Below are 15,101 nucleotides of genomic sequence, written 5' to 3'. Positions count from 1 at the left end.
TTTTTGTTTGGCTCCTCATCCTTTTGGGGGGGGGGGGGGGGGGGCCCGACGGCGGACAAAGAGCTCGCAAGACCTCACGCCACGAGAGCGGGGAGTAGGTGGGGGATGCACGAGGTCGATGGATCCCACCAGCTCGCCGCGGTCATCGCCGAGGCGGTGCGGCTGCTGCGCAAGCTCCGCCATCTCTCCGCCATCTCTCCTCCATCTCTCCGCCATATCTCCGCCATATCTCCGCCATATCCCCCCACACCACAGGTGCGGCTGCTGCGCGAGCTCCTGCCGTCCGGCGGGCAGTCTCGCTACCTCCGCCTCTCCTCCAGCGTGCTGCAGCGTCTCCTCCTGCGGATGGCGTGCCTCGACTCTCACTTGGGCGATAGCCTCTGGCTGCCATAGCAGCGGCCAAGCGTTTTTGAGCTCGCGTGAGACAGCTTAGTCAGTAAGTAGAGAAGAGAACTCTCAGTGCACATGCTTGTACTCTCTAGCCGTACAAGTGAGAGACTCCCTTTTCTCCTAGTAAGCTAAAAGTACGTACAAGTGAGAGAGAGTACGTACAAGTGAGAGTACGGTTTCCGTAGTACGGACTACGGTACACCAAATTAAAGAGGTGCAAAGCGCTGTAAGTGTAACGCTCTCTGAGCGTTACAGCTTACACGCGTTACACGGCCGTTAGCACAGACACGTGTGCGCACAGCGACCGAGCGTCGGCCCTCCGCTCTCCGGGGCTCCGCCCTCAATCGGGGAACGGTCCGCGCCGCCCGTCCCCGGGAAGCGGCCCCGCCCCGGGTCCCACAGCGCGCGAGCCGGGAGCGGGTCCGGCGTTCGAGACCGATACCTCAGGCCGGGTGCGCTCTGATCGTGTCGAGCATATCCCCGATCGCCGCCTCGCCCTCCGCCTCCCACCGCGCGAGGTTCGCCTGTTCAGAGATTCGGTGGAGGCTTGTCCACTGTGGCCGCCCCCTACCGCGCAAGCAAGATATAGCTTCAGGCTCGCCGCCACGTGCCCCATCACCTCGCGTTGCACCCGCTCGCCCAGCCACTCAGTCCACTCCTGCAGGGCAGTACATACAGCGGCAGGGAAGGGACCGGTGAGGAGGCCCTCGCCAGGGTGGGCCGCTCGAATTTGGTGTGGTTTGCACCTCGAAAAACGGCTGGATGAGGACAGAGATGAAGCCCGCCTGCGCTTGCGCGATGTCGGTCCTCTCGCGGTCCATGAAGGGCGAGACAGGGATGCCCATCTCAGCTTCACGGTCGCCCTGCAAGAAGAACTCGGTCATCACTCTCGCTGCCCAGCGCGAGGACAGCCGCCACGGCTTGCAAGGATTGCTGATGTCGGCTGCGTGCAGGCACATCGTCAACAGCTTGCGAACCCCGCCCCGGTCAGGTTGATCAAAGGCGCCCGACGAGGAGAGCGCCTTGAACTTGGCGAGGTGGTCGAAGTGGAGCTTCATGTCCGTGCCCAGGACTGCCTCCACCATAGTCTGCCGCAGGTCGCCGCACTGCTCCGACGACAGGCCCATCAGCGCGTCGCAGCCGTCTAGCGCGAGAAGACGCCACGCCGAGGAGATGTGATGCATCTCCAGTACCGACGCGTCGTTGTAGCGAAGGGCGAGTTCGTGGCCGCTGTTGCAGTAGAACGCATTACTGAGCCCCTCGTGCCCATGGTCGTGCGCCGCCGCGGCGAGGATGAGCGCGTACATGTCCAGCGGGCTGAGGTGCCTCCGCACCTGCTGCTGGGTGAGGAAGAAGACGGCGCCGTGCACCACGTCGCACGCATGCACATAGTTGTGGAAGGGAACGTCGTGGTAGCCCTGCTGTAGCTTGGAGACGAAACGGACGAGGGAGGGCATGTCGATCCCCAGCCGCGTGTCCAGCTCGTATGCCTGCACAAAGTGCACCACCAGCAGAGCGAGAATGCACCGCGCGTATTGAGGTGGCAAACGATGGAACTTGCATTGTTGACGCAGACGCGATCGCCCATCCGGATGAGATCGGGCTCGACAAGCAGCAAGTCCGAGCCCTGTGGGAACAGGCAGCACCCCTTGCCGATGAGGCCACCCAGCGCGCGGTACCACAAGACCAACCACGCCTATTTTTCGGCCATAGCCGACCGTTTGTACGAGGGCGGGGGTGTGGCGGCGGCGGATTTGCTCCTCTGACCGAGCCGCAGAGCTTGCTGAGGTCGACAAGGAGGCTCTCGAGGACGTGATACGCCTTCCAGCGAATGCAATACGAGCTGCGGTCCCAGGCGTGGTTGCCTTGCACCCGCCGCCCAATCAGCAGCCGCTTGGCTCCTGCCGACGCGAGCGCGCCAAGGGGGACCGTCACCGTGCGGATGACCACCATGCAGCAGCAGACAAGCACGAGAAAAGAAGCGGCGGCTCTCGCCGCCTCCCACGGGGACGCCTCGGCGCCGCGCCCGAGGGTTGGCACAATGGCAAAGCGGGTGGTAATCACCAGGGCCAGCACGAAACGGCCGTGATCGGCGGCGGCTCCGAAACCGTACGCGGCCATGGCGGCCGCTGTGATTGACCACGTAGGAGGCACCGGCCATGACACCGCACTGCGTTGCCTTTGCGAGCCGTAGAAGGTGCGCCCGAAGGCATGCTCGGTGTCCGCTCCACCCTTGTCTGGCGTCGACGGCAGCGGAGCCACAGGTACGCCCGCGTTATACGCCATCACCGCCCCGGTGAGGCCCGAGCCCGCGTCGAGAACGACGCAGTCCCCACCCTGCGACCCCAGCATGGTCGCTCCAGAGGCGTAGGTGCGGCCGGGCCGAGTGACAGAGCCAGAGCCGAGCACGCACCTTCGACCGACCGTGACGCCCGGTAGCAGCACGCAGCGGTCAGCAACCATGGCGCCCGCGGCCAGTGTGACGGCCGCAGCCGCACTTGCGTCCGAGCACATGATCGTGGTCCGGCTCCCAAAGACCACGTCGTCGCCCACCTGCAGGGCCAAGGAGAGAGTTGGCCAACAGGCCTAGCACACATGGTTGGACGGAGGCTGCAGAGTGCCGTGAGCAGGTCGAATTCGACGACGTTCAGCATGACGCCCGGCCAAAAGATGCGCTCGCCACAGCGAGCGCCGAGGAGCCGCATCACGACCGACACGCCGCCCCAGTGTCGACCGAGAAGCGCGTGAGTGCCGCAGAGGTCGCTGCCAACCAGCCGGGACGTTAGCCAGTACTGGAAGCGCGCCCAGTCCCCTGCGAAGACGATGGAAGCGGCGTGTGTGCGCGCGGTGTGTGTGAGGGGCACGGAGCGCCGTGTACTCGTCGACACCTTTGGGACCCGGTCGAAAGCGTCCAATGACGAGGCGCTTGACAAGGATGGTGGCGGCAAGGCGCACAAAAGGCGTGATGGTGGCGCGGGTAAACAAGATGAGAATGAGGACCGTCACACGCCAATAGTCGCTTAGCCACATGGCAAAGTCGTCCCACTTCGTAAGCCACGGCGATGCGGCAGAGACGGCGTGGCGGTAGTCGCTCGGCCCAATGCTGTAGAGCAAGAGGCAGAGGAGGTACGGAAGCATCGCTGCCGCCGTGACGAAGAGCTGACAAGGCAGGCCTAGGGCGCACTGGAGCCACAGTGGCGGGGAGCAAAAGTCAGGCCGGCACAGCTTACGATTCGCGGCCGACTGCTCCAACGTCAGCGGCGGCGTGTACGACGAGGTCAGAGGGCCCAGGCACACGCCAGCTGAGACCTTTGCGCCAGGCCCGAGCGTGCAGCTCCTGCAGACGCCAGAACGGTGGCCGAGCACGACAGGCCGCAACAGCATAGCACCGGCATCAGCGGCGAATGGGGAAATGATCGCCGTGTCAATAGCGGCGTCGTCACCAATGGAGACCAGGTCTGCCTCGGTGATGTGAGCCGTCGCAGCGATCCTGACGCCAGTTCCCACCGTGGCTCCGAGCAGCCGCAAGTATCGACAGCGCCAGACATCGCTGGAGTTGAAGAGCGCACCCCGGCCGCAATGACGCAACGTCTTGTCCACCAGCCACCAGCGAAGGTAGTAGCTTCCCCACAGAGGGTAGCAGCCGGCGCGATATCGCCCAATGATAAGCCACTTGAAGGCATGTGTGGCGCCCGTCGCCCCCGGCCATGCTGCAGTCGCACGCAGCAAGGGCGCTGGCGGACAGCGTGCACAAAGTAGGCGCAATCGCCGCAATCGCATCCGTAACGGTAGCCGCCGCAAAGGCTTACGCGCCATCTTGGCAGGCTCACGTGCCGGCGTGGGTCAGCGTATCATTGCGCAGGTCCAGCCCATCGTGGTGTCGAGTCTTTGGATCTCGTTGCAGAAGCCGACGAATTCACAAAGGCACACCGGAGCCGATTTCGTGAAGGCCCCACGCTTTAATTCTTTTTTGTGGTGCGAATTTTTTTTCTCGCGATGTCCACCCCACCGCGGCGCCGCTCGCGCCGCCTCGCCACCGCCGCCGCCGCCGCGCCCTCGGGAGAGACGCCGCCGCCCGCCCGCCTCCTCGACCTCCCCACCGACCTCCTCGTGCGCGTCGTCTCTCGCTGCGACCCCGTCGACATCGCTCGCGCTGCGGCCGTGTCGCTCCTCTTCCACACGTCACTCGCGGTGGAGGGCATCCGCTTGCGGGCGCAAGAGCGCGGCTTCGAGCTGCCGGCGCAGCCAGAGGGCGAGGTCTGCGCCGTGCGGTGGCTGTGCTACTCGGCGCTGCTGTGCGAGTCCAACCCGCCGGCGAGGATGGCGGCAGGCGATCGGCACAGCGTCTTCATGGTCGGCGAGGGGCGGCTCTCGTCGTGCGGCTCCCCGCTGTCCTACTATCCAGCCCTGCTCGGCCACGGCGAGGGCGTGACGCGGCTCAACACGCCGACGCGCCTTCCGGCGACGCTGGGCGACGAGCGCGCCGTGAGCGTGTCGGCGGGAGAGCACCACAGCCTCGCCCTAACCACCAACGGCGCTGTCTGGAGCTGGGGCGCTGGACGCTGGGGACGGTTGGGCCACGGCGACGAGCAGCACCAGTGGCAGCCGACGAAGGTCGAGGCCTTTGCTGGTCAGCGCGTCGTCGCTGTGTCGGCTGCACAGAGCCACAACCTCGCCCTCACCGCCAACGGCAGCGTCTGGAGCTGGGGCTTGGGATCCTTTGGCCAGCTGGGCCACGTTGACGAGCAGAGGCAGCTGCAGCCCAACAAGGTCGAGTCCTTGGCTGCCCAGCGCGTCGTCGCTGTCTCGGCGGGAGGCTTCCACAGCCTCGCCCTCACCGCCGACGGAGAGGTCTGGAGCTGGGGCGATGGAGACCTTGGCCAGTTGGGCCACGGCAACCAGCAGCACCAGCTGCTGCCCAAGAAGGTCGAGGCGTTGGTTGGGCGGCGCGTCCTCGCTGTGTCGGCTGGAGGGGCGTGCAGCCTCGCCCTCACCGCTGACGGCGCCGTCTGGAGCTGGGGCTCTGGAGGGAGCGGCCAGTTGGGCCACGGCGACCAGCGGAGCCTGCCGCTGCCCAAGAAGGTCGAGGCGCTGGCTGGCCAGCGCGTCGTCGCCGTGTCGACTGGAGGCAGCCACAGCCTCGCCCTCACCGCTGACGGCGCCGTCTGGAGCTGGGGCTTTGGAGGAAGAGGCGAGTTGGGCCACGGCGATCAGCAGAGCTAGCTGCTGCCCAAGAAGATCGAGGCGCTGGCTGAGCAGCGCGTCATCGCTACGTCGGCGGGAGGCGAACACAGCCTCGCCCTCACCGCCGACGGCGCCGTCTTCACCTGGGGCAAGGGCGAAAGCGGCCGCCTAGGCCACGGAGACGAGCAGTGGCAGCTGCTGCCCAAGAAGATCGAGGTGTGGGCGCAAGGGCTGTAGTGTTTGAGTCGAGTTGACACGCCCTTACCCCTTCACCCTCGCCTCGCTTCTTGGTGTTTCTGAACACGTAGTCGTCCACGCTGTGGGGTTTGTGCGGGTCCTGTGTCTGGGAGGGAGGGAGTGGGGTGCAGGTTGCTCACCCACGGCACCGGGCCGGTGCTTGCACTTTGAATGCCGTGGGGCTCCTGCCCGTGTCTCGGGCGTGGAGATGTTCCCAACCAGTCGCGGCAACCCCGGGAAATGCGATCGAACGAGAGCGAAGCGCCTATAACTCGATCCGGTAAAGTGTCATGCTGTCACGCTGTCCTGTCAAAACAGTGCCTGGCCTGGGTTTGGTTCGGCGGCTCGCTCCTACGTCCTTCCATGTCCTCTCTGGTACGATCCACCCGCGACCCCGTTGCCACACACTGCTCTCTCTGCCACACGATAGTCACGGCTCACACACTTGCGCTCAACTCTCGCTCACCGTCGCACTCACCACTCGCAGGCGATCGCTTCGTCATGGGCGCCTTCTTGGTTATGGCGTGTGGCTACGTGGCGGCTTCGCCCGGGATCATCTTGGCCGATGCCACCTCTCCCGGACCGGGCAACCTCTCCGTTCATGTTGACGCCAGGGGCAACAGTGCGCTGATGTACGCCTCCAGCGTAGGAAGGCCGGTGATCCACGCACTGCGGGCGGGGGCACAGGCAGAGCTGCAGAACGGGAAAGGGCTCACCGCGCTGCGCTTTGCCGAGGATCGGGGTTGCGCGACTTGCGCTCAGGCGCTCAAAGATGCCAGCGGCTCGGAGGCCACCAAGGACGAGCTGGTCCCGGACGCGATCCGGGATGCAGCGAGTGTCGGCGATGAGATTGCGGTGCACTCCTGGCTCGACGGTGGCGGCGATGCCAATTCGACGTTCAACGCTGAGGATGCGAGTGTGTGGGGCATCACGCTGCTCATGGCAGCCGCTGAGAAGGGGCACAGTGGGGTGGTCGATTTGCTGCTGCAGCGGGGCGCGAATGTGAACCAGCAGAACAGCAAAGGCCAGGCCGCACTACGACAAGCCGCGCTGGGGGGGCACCAGCCGGTGGTCGAAGCACTACTGCAGCGCGGCGCCAAGGTCAACCAGCAAAACAACCAAGGCAGCAATGCGCTGACGGAGGCCGCATACGGCGGCCACGAACGGGTCGTCGACTTGCTGCTCAACCGCGGCGCAGTGATCAACCACCAGAAGCTGAATGGCTTCACGGCGCTGATGCTCGCCGCCCACAGCGGGCAAACGCAGGTGGTCGAGCTGCTGCTTCAGCGTGGCGCGAATGTTCACCAGCAGAACACTCGCGGCGGCACGGCACTCATGTACGCCGCCATGTCCACGAGCCGCCTCCAGCTCATCGAGACGTTGCTGCAGCACGGCGCGGACGTCAACCAGCAGGACAATAACGGCGAGACCTCATTGATGGTCGCCGCTCACTACAACCACCCCGCCACTGTGCGTCTCTTGCTGCGCGCGGGGGCGCGGGTGGAGGTGCGGGACAGGCATGGGCGCACGGCGCTGCATTTTGCTGAAGCGCAGGGCCACACCGCCTGCGCCGGGGCACTCAAAGGTGCCAAAACCGTTGACGCAGTGTACACACCCCTCGACTGTTGGTGGGGCTATGGCATCGGTCTGGGAATCCTCTGTATCGGCCTCGGGATTAAAGGTCATGCCAACTTGAGGGCGCAGGCGCGAGTGGCAAAGCAAGCGGAGCCAAAGCATTCGGGGAGATCAGCGGAGGCGAGGAGAGCAGCAAAGGTGGAGGCGAGGAGGGCCGCAAAGGCGGCAGCCAGGGAAGCAGCGGAGGCGGCTAAGAGGCAGGCGGCCGATACGGCTAAAAGGGAAGCGGCTGCGATAGAGGCGGCAGAGGCTGCAGCGGAGTCGGAGCGCGTGGCGGTAGCAGCGAGGGAGGCGGCGGCGGAAGAGGCGGCGGCGGCGAGAGAGGCGGCCGCGTCGGAGGCGGCGAGGGAGGAGGCGGAGGCCGCGAGGGAAGCGGAGGCGGCGGAGGCGGCGAGGGTTGCAGCTGCCGCTGCGGCGGCGGCACCCGTTCTCCTTAAGTACGAGGAGCTCGATACCGCCACGGCCTCCTTCAGCGCTGCTCGCGTCATCGGCGTCGGCGGCAACGCGACAGTGTACAAGGCTGACCCATTGTCTGCGCTGCAGCGCCGGTTGCCGGGTTCATCCCGCGCGGTGGCGGTCAAGCGGCTGACGGTGAGCGGAGGCGTGGCGGCGGCGGAGGCCGCCGAGGAGCTGCGCCACGAAGTGGACATCCTGTGTCGGCTCTCGCACCCGAACGTGCTTTCGCTGCTTGGCTACTGCCTCGACCGCCGCGGCCCGTCGCTCGTCTACCCCATAGCGGCAGGCGGCAACCTAGAGGACCGGCTGCTGCTGACTGCGCAGGGGCGCCAGCGGCTCGGCAAGCTAGGCTGTGCTAGCCCGCCGCCGATGCCGTGGGCTGCGCGCTGCCGCATCCTCTGCGTGGTGTGATGCAGAGTTTGCTCCACTCCCACGCGTTATGATGAGTCTCTTGACGCATCGACACGTGAACAGGTTATGGAAGGTCTGCTTTACCTGCACGAGCTGCGGCCGCCGGTGCTACACCGTGACGTGAAGCCGAGCAACATCCTGATCGACGCCGACGGCATAGCGCGGCTGGCGGACACGGGTCTCGCCAAGGTGCCCCCCCTCCCACCGCCAGCGCTCTGTGCCTCTCTCTTCCTCCGCCCCTCTCTGTGCCGTTGCCTCCGTCCGCTTCACTTGCCCTCGATTGCCGCTCTCACCGCCATTGCCTCTCTGCGCCAAGGCGGCGACGGAGGCGCAGGCCGCGCAGACGCACCTGTCGACAGCGCGAGTATGCGGTACCCGCGCTCTGGCTCTGCCCCACCGAGCAGCCTCCCGCCGCTCCTCGACGGCTCCTTTCCTGCCCTCCCTAGGCACGCCGGGCTTTGTCGACCCCCTCATCGTCAATGGTGGGCAGCATTCGACGTACACCGACGGGTACGCGGTCGGCGTCACTGCTCTGATGGCGTCCGCCGGGGCTGGTATTGCTGCATATCGGCCGCATTCCGCTGAACTGTGGCCGCATCTCCGGCTGTAGGCGCTCGTCGGCTTGCCCGCTATCGGCCTGAAGGGCAAGTGCCGCCGCTTGCTCAAGTTTCCGGAGGAGCCTGCGCGGTGGCAGCCGCCGGGCGTGCCCGACTGCAGTGCTGGCGGCCGCGATGGTGCACCGGGCGGCTGGGCCGACAGTTGGCCGCCGTCGGTCGTGAGCGCCTTGTCGGAGCTGGTCCTCGGGCTCACAGAGGAGTACGTGGAGGACCGCATGCCCCTCTCAGAGGCGCTGCTGCGGCTGAGGGCAGTTGGGATGGGCGATTCTCGTTTCGATGATCACGAGGACACGGACGGCAGCGCCGAGGGCGACACGGCCCCTGGCGTTGGGAGTGGCGGCATTGCGGCGCAGCCCTCCGACGCTGCAGGGTCGGTTATGGCGCAAGCGGACGACGAGGAGCGCGGCCGCGTGACAGCGCTGTGAGAAGGGCGTCTCCTCACGCCCCCACGTGTCAACAGGAGGAGCGCTGTTGCGTGGTGTGCTGGCTCAACCCTCGCGAGGTTTGCACAGCGCGTCTGCCCTTGGCTCGTCTCGGCCCATCTCCTCACCTCGGCCCTCCCTCGCGCGAGGTTCGCTTCGGCTGCGGCCACGCCTCGCTGTGCCGCGGCTGCTACGAGGCGCTCCTCGCGCGGCCGCCCGAGGCGCAGCTCTGCCCCAACTGCCGCGCGCCAATCGGAGAGACGGCAGCCGCGCTACAAGCTAGGCGGATGCGGCCTTCTGGGAGACGCGTCCCTCACACGTCCACCGACATGTCGCCGTAGGTGGCTGAGCTCGGCGCCTCCTCGCCGCGGCGCCCCCCTCTCCGTCGGTGAGCGACGTCTCTTCACCAGTCCACACGCGTGAACAGGCGAGCATGTCAACGCGGCGCCCACCTTTGTCATGGGATCGCGGCGCTCGGCGAAGCAGCGAATGTGTGACGCGGACGTTGATCTCAACAAAAACGGCGATGCCCTCGCACGATTCCATATACGCTCCGGCTCGAGCTTTGTAGACCACTCATGCCGCTCGCTAGCAGATGCTCTAATTCACCCACCCACCTCTCCTGGGGGCAAGGCCCCACCCTAACGTTGTTGTTATGTTGAGTAACGGCGGTCAGGGGTGCGCCCCCCTTTTTCATGCGTGTTGCCTGTTCTAGCTTTTTCATTACATCATACATGCGCGTGCACTGACAGTCAAACGTGCGTCGTGAAGACTGACTGACTGAACTGAATTCTGAAGACTACAGAGCCATCCCGGGCAAGGACAGCGAGATCGGCGGGGCCGGGTTCACGCCATGCGGCACCGCCGCCGGCCCCTCCCGCCACTGCTAGAGGGCGAGGCAGCGGCGCAGCTCCGCGGCGCCCTCCGCCTCGTGCTGCGGCAGCGCGACGCACACCCCCTATCAAAAGCGACCCCCGCAACACTCATAGGAGCCCAAACCCAACCACCCCTTTTGCGGGGGAATAAAGAATTTTACAACAAAACTCCCTCGCACAACACTGGGCACGGGACTGGCGCGCACTGGCACTAACACAGGTACACGAATAAAGAAAGCACAAGCGCTGTGGCCCGTCCGGCCGTCGAGCCCAAGGCAACAAGGACATCAACAAGGCAACGAAACGGACCTTGCTCAACACGTGCCGCATTTCGTGCTCGAGCAATGCGAGCCCACCCTGACGACGAGGGGATCCGGCGGCCGTGCACCTTCTTTATGCTGAGCGCTGACTTCGTGCGCAAGTTCCAGGGCAAGAGCCTGCCATTCTTCCAGGACCTCCGTGACAAGTTCACCGCGGACGAGCCGCTCGTCAAAGTGTCGCCGACGTGGTAAAAGGCACCCACATTGAGACGACGCTGGCGGTCTCGCACCGATGGATGCAGCCAGATCACCCAGACCCCGATGGCGAGCAGCTCAAGGCGCTCAAGGGCTTCCTCAACTCGCCCGACGGCCAGAAGATTGAGCGCGCCTGGATCGACTCGGCCTGCATGCCGCAGGATCTCCCCAAGGGCTCGCGCAGCGCGGAGGACACGGCTTCCTTCAAGGGAATGCTGAAGGAGGTGAACCGGCTTTACCTCGGCACCACAGTCCTGATTCTCCTCGACATGTCGTACGTGTCGCGCTTCTGGACTCAGTTTGAGTCGTGGCTCGCGATGCAGTTCGCGATGCCTGACGGCCTCAAGCCGGCGGTGGGCACCAAGAACGAGCGGCACCACGTTGTTGCATCCAGAATGCTGCTGCGCAGGCTGAGTCGTTCACGAAGCTGCTCGTCGACCAGTGGGCGAAAAAGACGCCTGACAAGGCGCACGCCTTCCTCTCGAAGCCCGACGTCACCGTGACCAACCAGAGCGACAAGGAGGGGCAGCTGCCGAAGATCAAGGCGCTCGACGCGACGGTGCAAGTCGCATTTGGCGGCATCGCGCGACGACTGGAGGACGAGCTGACGGCGAGCGAGGCGGTGGCTGCGCGCGCGGAGGCCGAGCTGACCGCGTGGGAGACGGAGAATGACGCCAAGGCGGGCGCGGGCCACCGCTTGAAGGTGGCGGCGCTGCAGACCGCGAGCGTTGCGGCGGCGGCGCGCAAGGCGAAGAAGGAGCACGCGCGGGCGATTACAATCGGCGTCATTCCGGCTGTCATGAAGCAGAAGGGTGCGTCAGCAGAGGTGGACGAGGCGGTGCGCCTCCGGTGCTCCAAAGTGCTTGCCTTGTGCTTGCTTCTGCCGCTCCGTGTTGCTGGATGCATCGCGCCGCTTGTGGCGTTGACTCGTTGTGGCACCGACGTGCTGAAGGAGGCGGCCGCGAGGATGCTGGGGAGCCTCGCTGGGGAGCCTCGCAACAAGGTGGCAATCGCAAAGGCGGGCGGCATTGCGCCGCTGGTGGCGCTGGCTCGCGACGGCACGGACGAGCAGAAGGAGGAGACCGCATGGGCGCTCAATAACCTCGCTGCCAACGCCGACAACCAGGTGGCGAACGCGAAGGCGGGCGGCATCGCGCCGCTGGTGGCGCTGGCTAGCGGCGACACGGACGGGCAGAAGGAGGAGGCCGCGGCGGGGCTGAGGAACCTCGCTTGCAACGCCGACAACAGGGTGGCGATCGCGAAGGCGGGGGCGGCATCGCGCGGCTGGTGGCGCTGGCTTGCGGCGGCACGGAGAAGCAGAAGGAGAACGCCGCGGTGGCGCTGGCGTGGCTCGCTCACAACGTCGATAGCAAGGTGGCGATCGCGGAGGCGGGCGGCATCGCGCCGCTGGTGGCGCTGGTTCGCGGCGGCACGGAGGCGCAGGCCCCGTTTCGCCGCGGTGGCGCTGCAGAACCTCGCTCGCAACAACGCCGACAACCAGGTGGCAGTTGCGAGGGAGGGCGGCATCGCGCCGCTGGTGGCGCTGGCTCGTGGCGGCACGGAGGGGCAGAAGAAGTTTGCCGCGTTGGCGCTGGCGCAGATCGCTCACAACGACGACAACAAGGTGGCGATCGCGAAGGCGGGTTTCCAACCTTAGTGACTAGTATGGCCCACCTAGACCCTCAACACCCACCCACCTCTCCTGGGGGCAAGGCCCCAGCCCCACCCGTAACGGCGGGTCACCGCGCAGTGTCAGGGGGTGCGCGCCCCATTTTCATGCGTGTTGCCTTTCTTTTCGTTACATCGTGAAGACTAAATCTACAGAGCCAGAGGTCCCGGGCCAGACCCGACAAACAGACGACCGAACACCAAACCCGGCGAGAGGTGGAACGAGCTTGTGCGAGTGGCCGACTTGCTGAGGAAAGGGTTCGACGTTCGCCTTGGCTGTGTCTGCCGTCCGAGCCGATGCCACGCGGAATCCATCATACGGGAGGCAGGTGATGACACTGGCACAGAAACGGAGTGAGGAGGCGACGAGCGGAGCGGGGCCGTCCTCGGAAGGCGCGAGCGCAGAGGGGGGGCGTGACGAAGCGGCGACGCGAGGCGCGATCGACAACCCGCCCAACGAGCAGCTGGAGGGCAACGCGGACGACAGCGAAGCCTGTGAATGCGAGGGGGAAGACGACGCCTTCCAAGACACAGTCGGCGACGAGACAGAGGCTAGCGGAGACCCGACAAAAGACGAGGGAGACCCAAAGCCGTGCCACGATTCCCCTCCTCCGACACCCGCCCCACCCCACCCACCCCACCCAGGAGGCCCCTAGCGCAGTGTGGCGCCCGCCCGCCCTACAGTTGTTTGTACTTCTTCCCCTCCCCAGAGGCAGCGAGTAGGCAGCGAGAGGAGGTCTCGAGCGCCTATATGTCAGTGTGCGAAGGGCGGTGGCCAATGCGCGGGCGAGGGGAGGGGGCGGGGCGGGGCGGGGCGGCTCGGAAGGCGGCTGTCTGGCGAACGCCTGATGCTTTGCGCTGGTCTATGAGTGAGAGGTTGAGGTGCGAGCCCTGGAGGCCCTGGGGGTGGGGGGGAGACTACCCGCGGGCCTAGAAGGCCCGCGCGCATTTTTCACAGCCTTTGTTATTGAGAAGAATACATACGTCCTGGTAGGTAGGTAGGTAGAAAGGTGAAGAACAGCCAGGCTCGGACTGGACACCAACGCGGTATGGGTGGACGCTAGACAGATGATGACGACACGCACGAGCGACACACAGACACAAACAACAGGGAGCGGCGCTTACTGTGCCTCGGTAGCAAGGCCGCCGGCAGCGCTGGCCACCAGCAGCGCTGGCTTCACCCGAGCACCTGCCTGCTGTGGCCAGAGAGATGTCGGAGCCGGCTGACGCACCGTTCGATGACGCTCCGATCGACGACGAGCCTCCCCAAGAACGTCCGGCCGGCGAGAGCTTCCAGTGTGCGGTGTGCTGGGATGACACCTCGGCCGCCGGCGAGGCACGGCTGCCGTGCTGCGTTATCCCGGCAGCCTCTTCGACCCGTTACTGCCACTCATGCATCGCTGTGATCTGCGCGTCCGCACCCGGCAACGTCGGCCGCTGCCCGAACTGCCGGTCCTACCTGAGAATCGGCGCCGGGTGACGGAGGCGGCCGTGAGGCGTCGCGCGACGCCGACGCATCATCGTTGGCTGTTGTAGGCGCGGGCGGCGCCATCGAGGAGGCTGACGCGGTGGACACGTGCACGCTGTGCCAGCAGGTGCGCGTCATCGTCGAGACGCGGGGCAGAGGCCTCTAGAAGCGGAATGCGTGTTCATGTATCCCAACCAGCACTCGAGAGGACACGTATTCAGCCGTATTCGACCGTACTCCGCTGTGTTCACTGTATTCTTCTCCGTTGTCTTCACGCGGTGCTCTGAAGACGCTGCACAGTACCGCCTTCCCGCCCTCATGTTGGCGTATTCAACACGTAGGCGGAGGCCGGCTCAAGCTCTGTGGGGCTTGCTCGATGGGCCAGCGCCACACCCTGCGGTATGAGTGCGAGCAGTGCCGCCGCTTCCAGCGCATCCCCCACCCAATGTACCGCTACCAGCCGACGCCGCAGCAGTTCGGCGACGTGTCGTGGGCGTGCCACCAGCGCTGCCGTGCCCAGACGCACTGGCGCGTCCACCCCGAGGACGTCCTCCACCTGTGAACAGCGTTTCTTCACACCTACTGCTGTGAACAGGCGCGTCCACCCCGAGGACGTCCTTGCGGTCCCCGCTGACGATGCGCCCGAGGGCTGGGGAATGCGCGAGGCGTGGTTCGACGCCGTGCGCGAGCAGCGGCGGCGAGAGGGGCGGGTGAGGCCGCGCACTGCAAACCTAGTGTGAGGAGTGGGGGAGCTGGGACAAGGCATGTAAAGTACGCCTCTGATCTGTCATGGTCTAGTGGCCGAGAGGATCCTCCCTTAGGCAACGATGGCGGGTCGGGAGAGGCCCGAATTCTCAGCCCGCCACGTACTGTCAGCCTCTCTGACTGCCCAGGCGGCCCGGCCGAGGCTGGACGCGCAGCACCAGCCGATCGAGGCCGGCCGCGAGCTGCGTCTCCCCATATCTCCCCATGTCTCCCCATATCTCCCCATATCTCCCCATAGGCCGGCCGCGAGCTGCGGCTCCTTCTCATCGCCGCCGCCTTCCTGGCGGCCGCGGCCTTCGACCTGTCTACGCTGCCCCCGTGGGCGCGGTGGGCGGGCCTCGCCGTCGCGGGCGTGTACAGCTGGCGGCGCGTCTATGTCGCGAACGGGCGCGTTCTCAACCCGCCGGCTTAGGGCCGTAGCATGAGGGCCGCAGCCTGCGTGTGGGAGTGCGAGAGTG

The 15,101-nt window shown here is 65.9% G+C and overlaps 4 protein-coding genes across 4 annotated transcripts in view; 3 read left to right on the top strand and 1 right to left on the bottom strand.

Moving 5' to 3' along the window:
* EMIHUDRAFT_221287 (hypothetical protein) overlaps nucleotides 1-393 on the top strand; it is a gene marked incomplete at both ends in the record, with an annotated part of 3,856 nt that extends 3,463 nt beyond the window's left edge. Inside the window, one exon of the mRNA XM_005756577.1 lies at nucleotides 256-393. Within this exon, the coding sequence (XP_005756634.1) occupies nucleotides 256-393 (138 nt within the window). The remainder of the gene's footprint in view (nucleotides 1-255) is intronic.
* A 752-nt stretch (nucleotides 394-1,145) lies between these two features.
* On the bottom strand, nucleotides 1,146-1,913 carry EMIHUDRAFT_42215 (hypothetical protein; the record flags this gene model as incomplete). Its single annotated transcript, XM_005756576.1, has 1 exon — nucleotides 1,146-1,913. A coding segment is annotated over one exon (768 nt), but the record flags the coding sequence as incomplete, so codon positions are not given.
* A 4,399-nt stretch (nucleotides 1,914-6,312) lies between these two features.
* EMIHUDRAFT_453918 (hypothetical protein) lies at nucleotides 6,313-9,355 on the top strand (the record flags this gene model as incomplete). Its single annotated transcript, XM_005756575.1, has 6 exons — nucleotides 6,313-6,414; nucleotides 7,891-8,307; nucleotides 8,377-8,502; nucleotides 8,630-8,684; nucleotides 8,760-8,830; nucleotides 8,924-9,355. 6 exons carry the CDS (start codon nucleotides 6,313-6,315, stop codon nucleotides 9,353-9,355), a joined length of 1,203 nt encoding a protein of 400 aa, XP_005756632.1.
* Nucleotides 9,356-13,648: 4,293 nt separating this feature from the next.
* Nucleotides 13,649-15,055, top strand: EMIHUDRAFT_221283 (hypothetical protein; the record flags this gene model as incomplete). The annotated part of the gene is made up of 6 exons (XM_005756574.1): nucleotides 13,649-13,706; nucleotides 13,896-14,005; nucleotides 14,264-14,367; nucleotides 14,474-14,588; nucleotides 14,700-14,744; nucleotides 14,882-15,055. 6 exons carry the CDS (start codon nucleotides 13,649-13,651, stop codon nucleotides 15,053-15,055), a joined length of 606 nt encoding a protein of 201 aa, XP_005756631.1.
* Between the last annotated feature and the right edge of the window lie 46 nt (nucleotides 15,056-15,101).

The sequence above is a fragment of the Emiliania huxleyi genome, assembly GCF_000372725.1.
Source record: "Emiliania huxleyi CCMP1516 unplaced genomic scaffold EMIHUscaffold_96, whole genome shotgun sequence".
Lineage (NCBI taxonomy): Eukaryota > Haptophyta > Isochrysidales > Noelaerhabdaceae > Emiliania > Emiliania huxleyi.
This window is presented reverse-complemented; position numbering and strand designations above follow the sequence as displayed.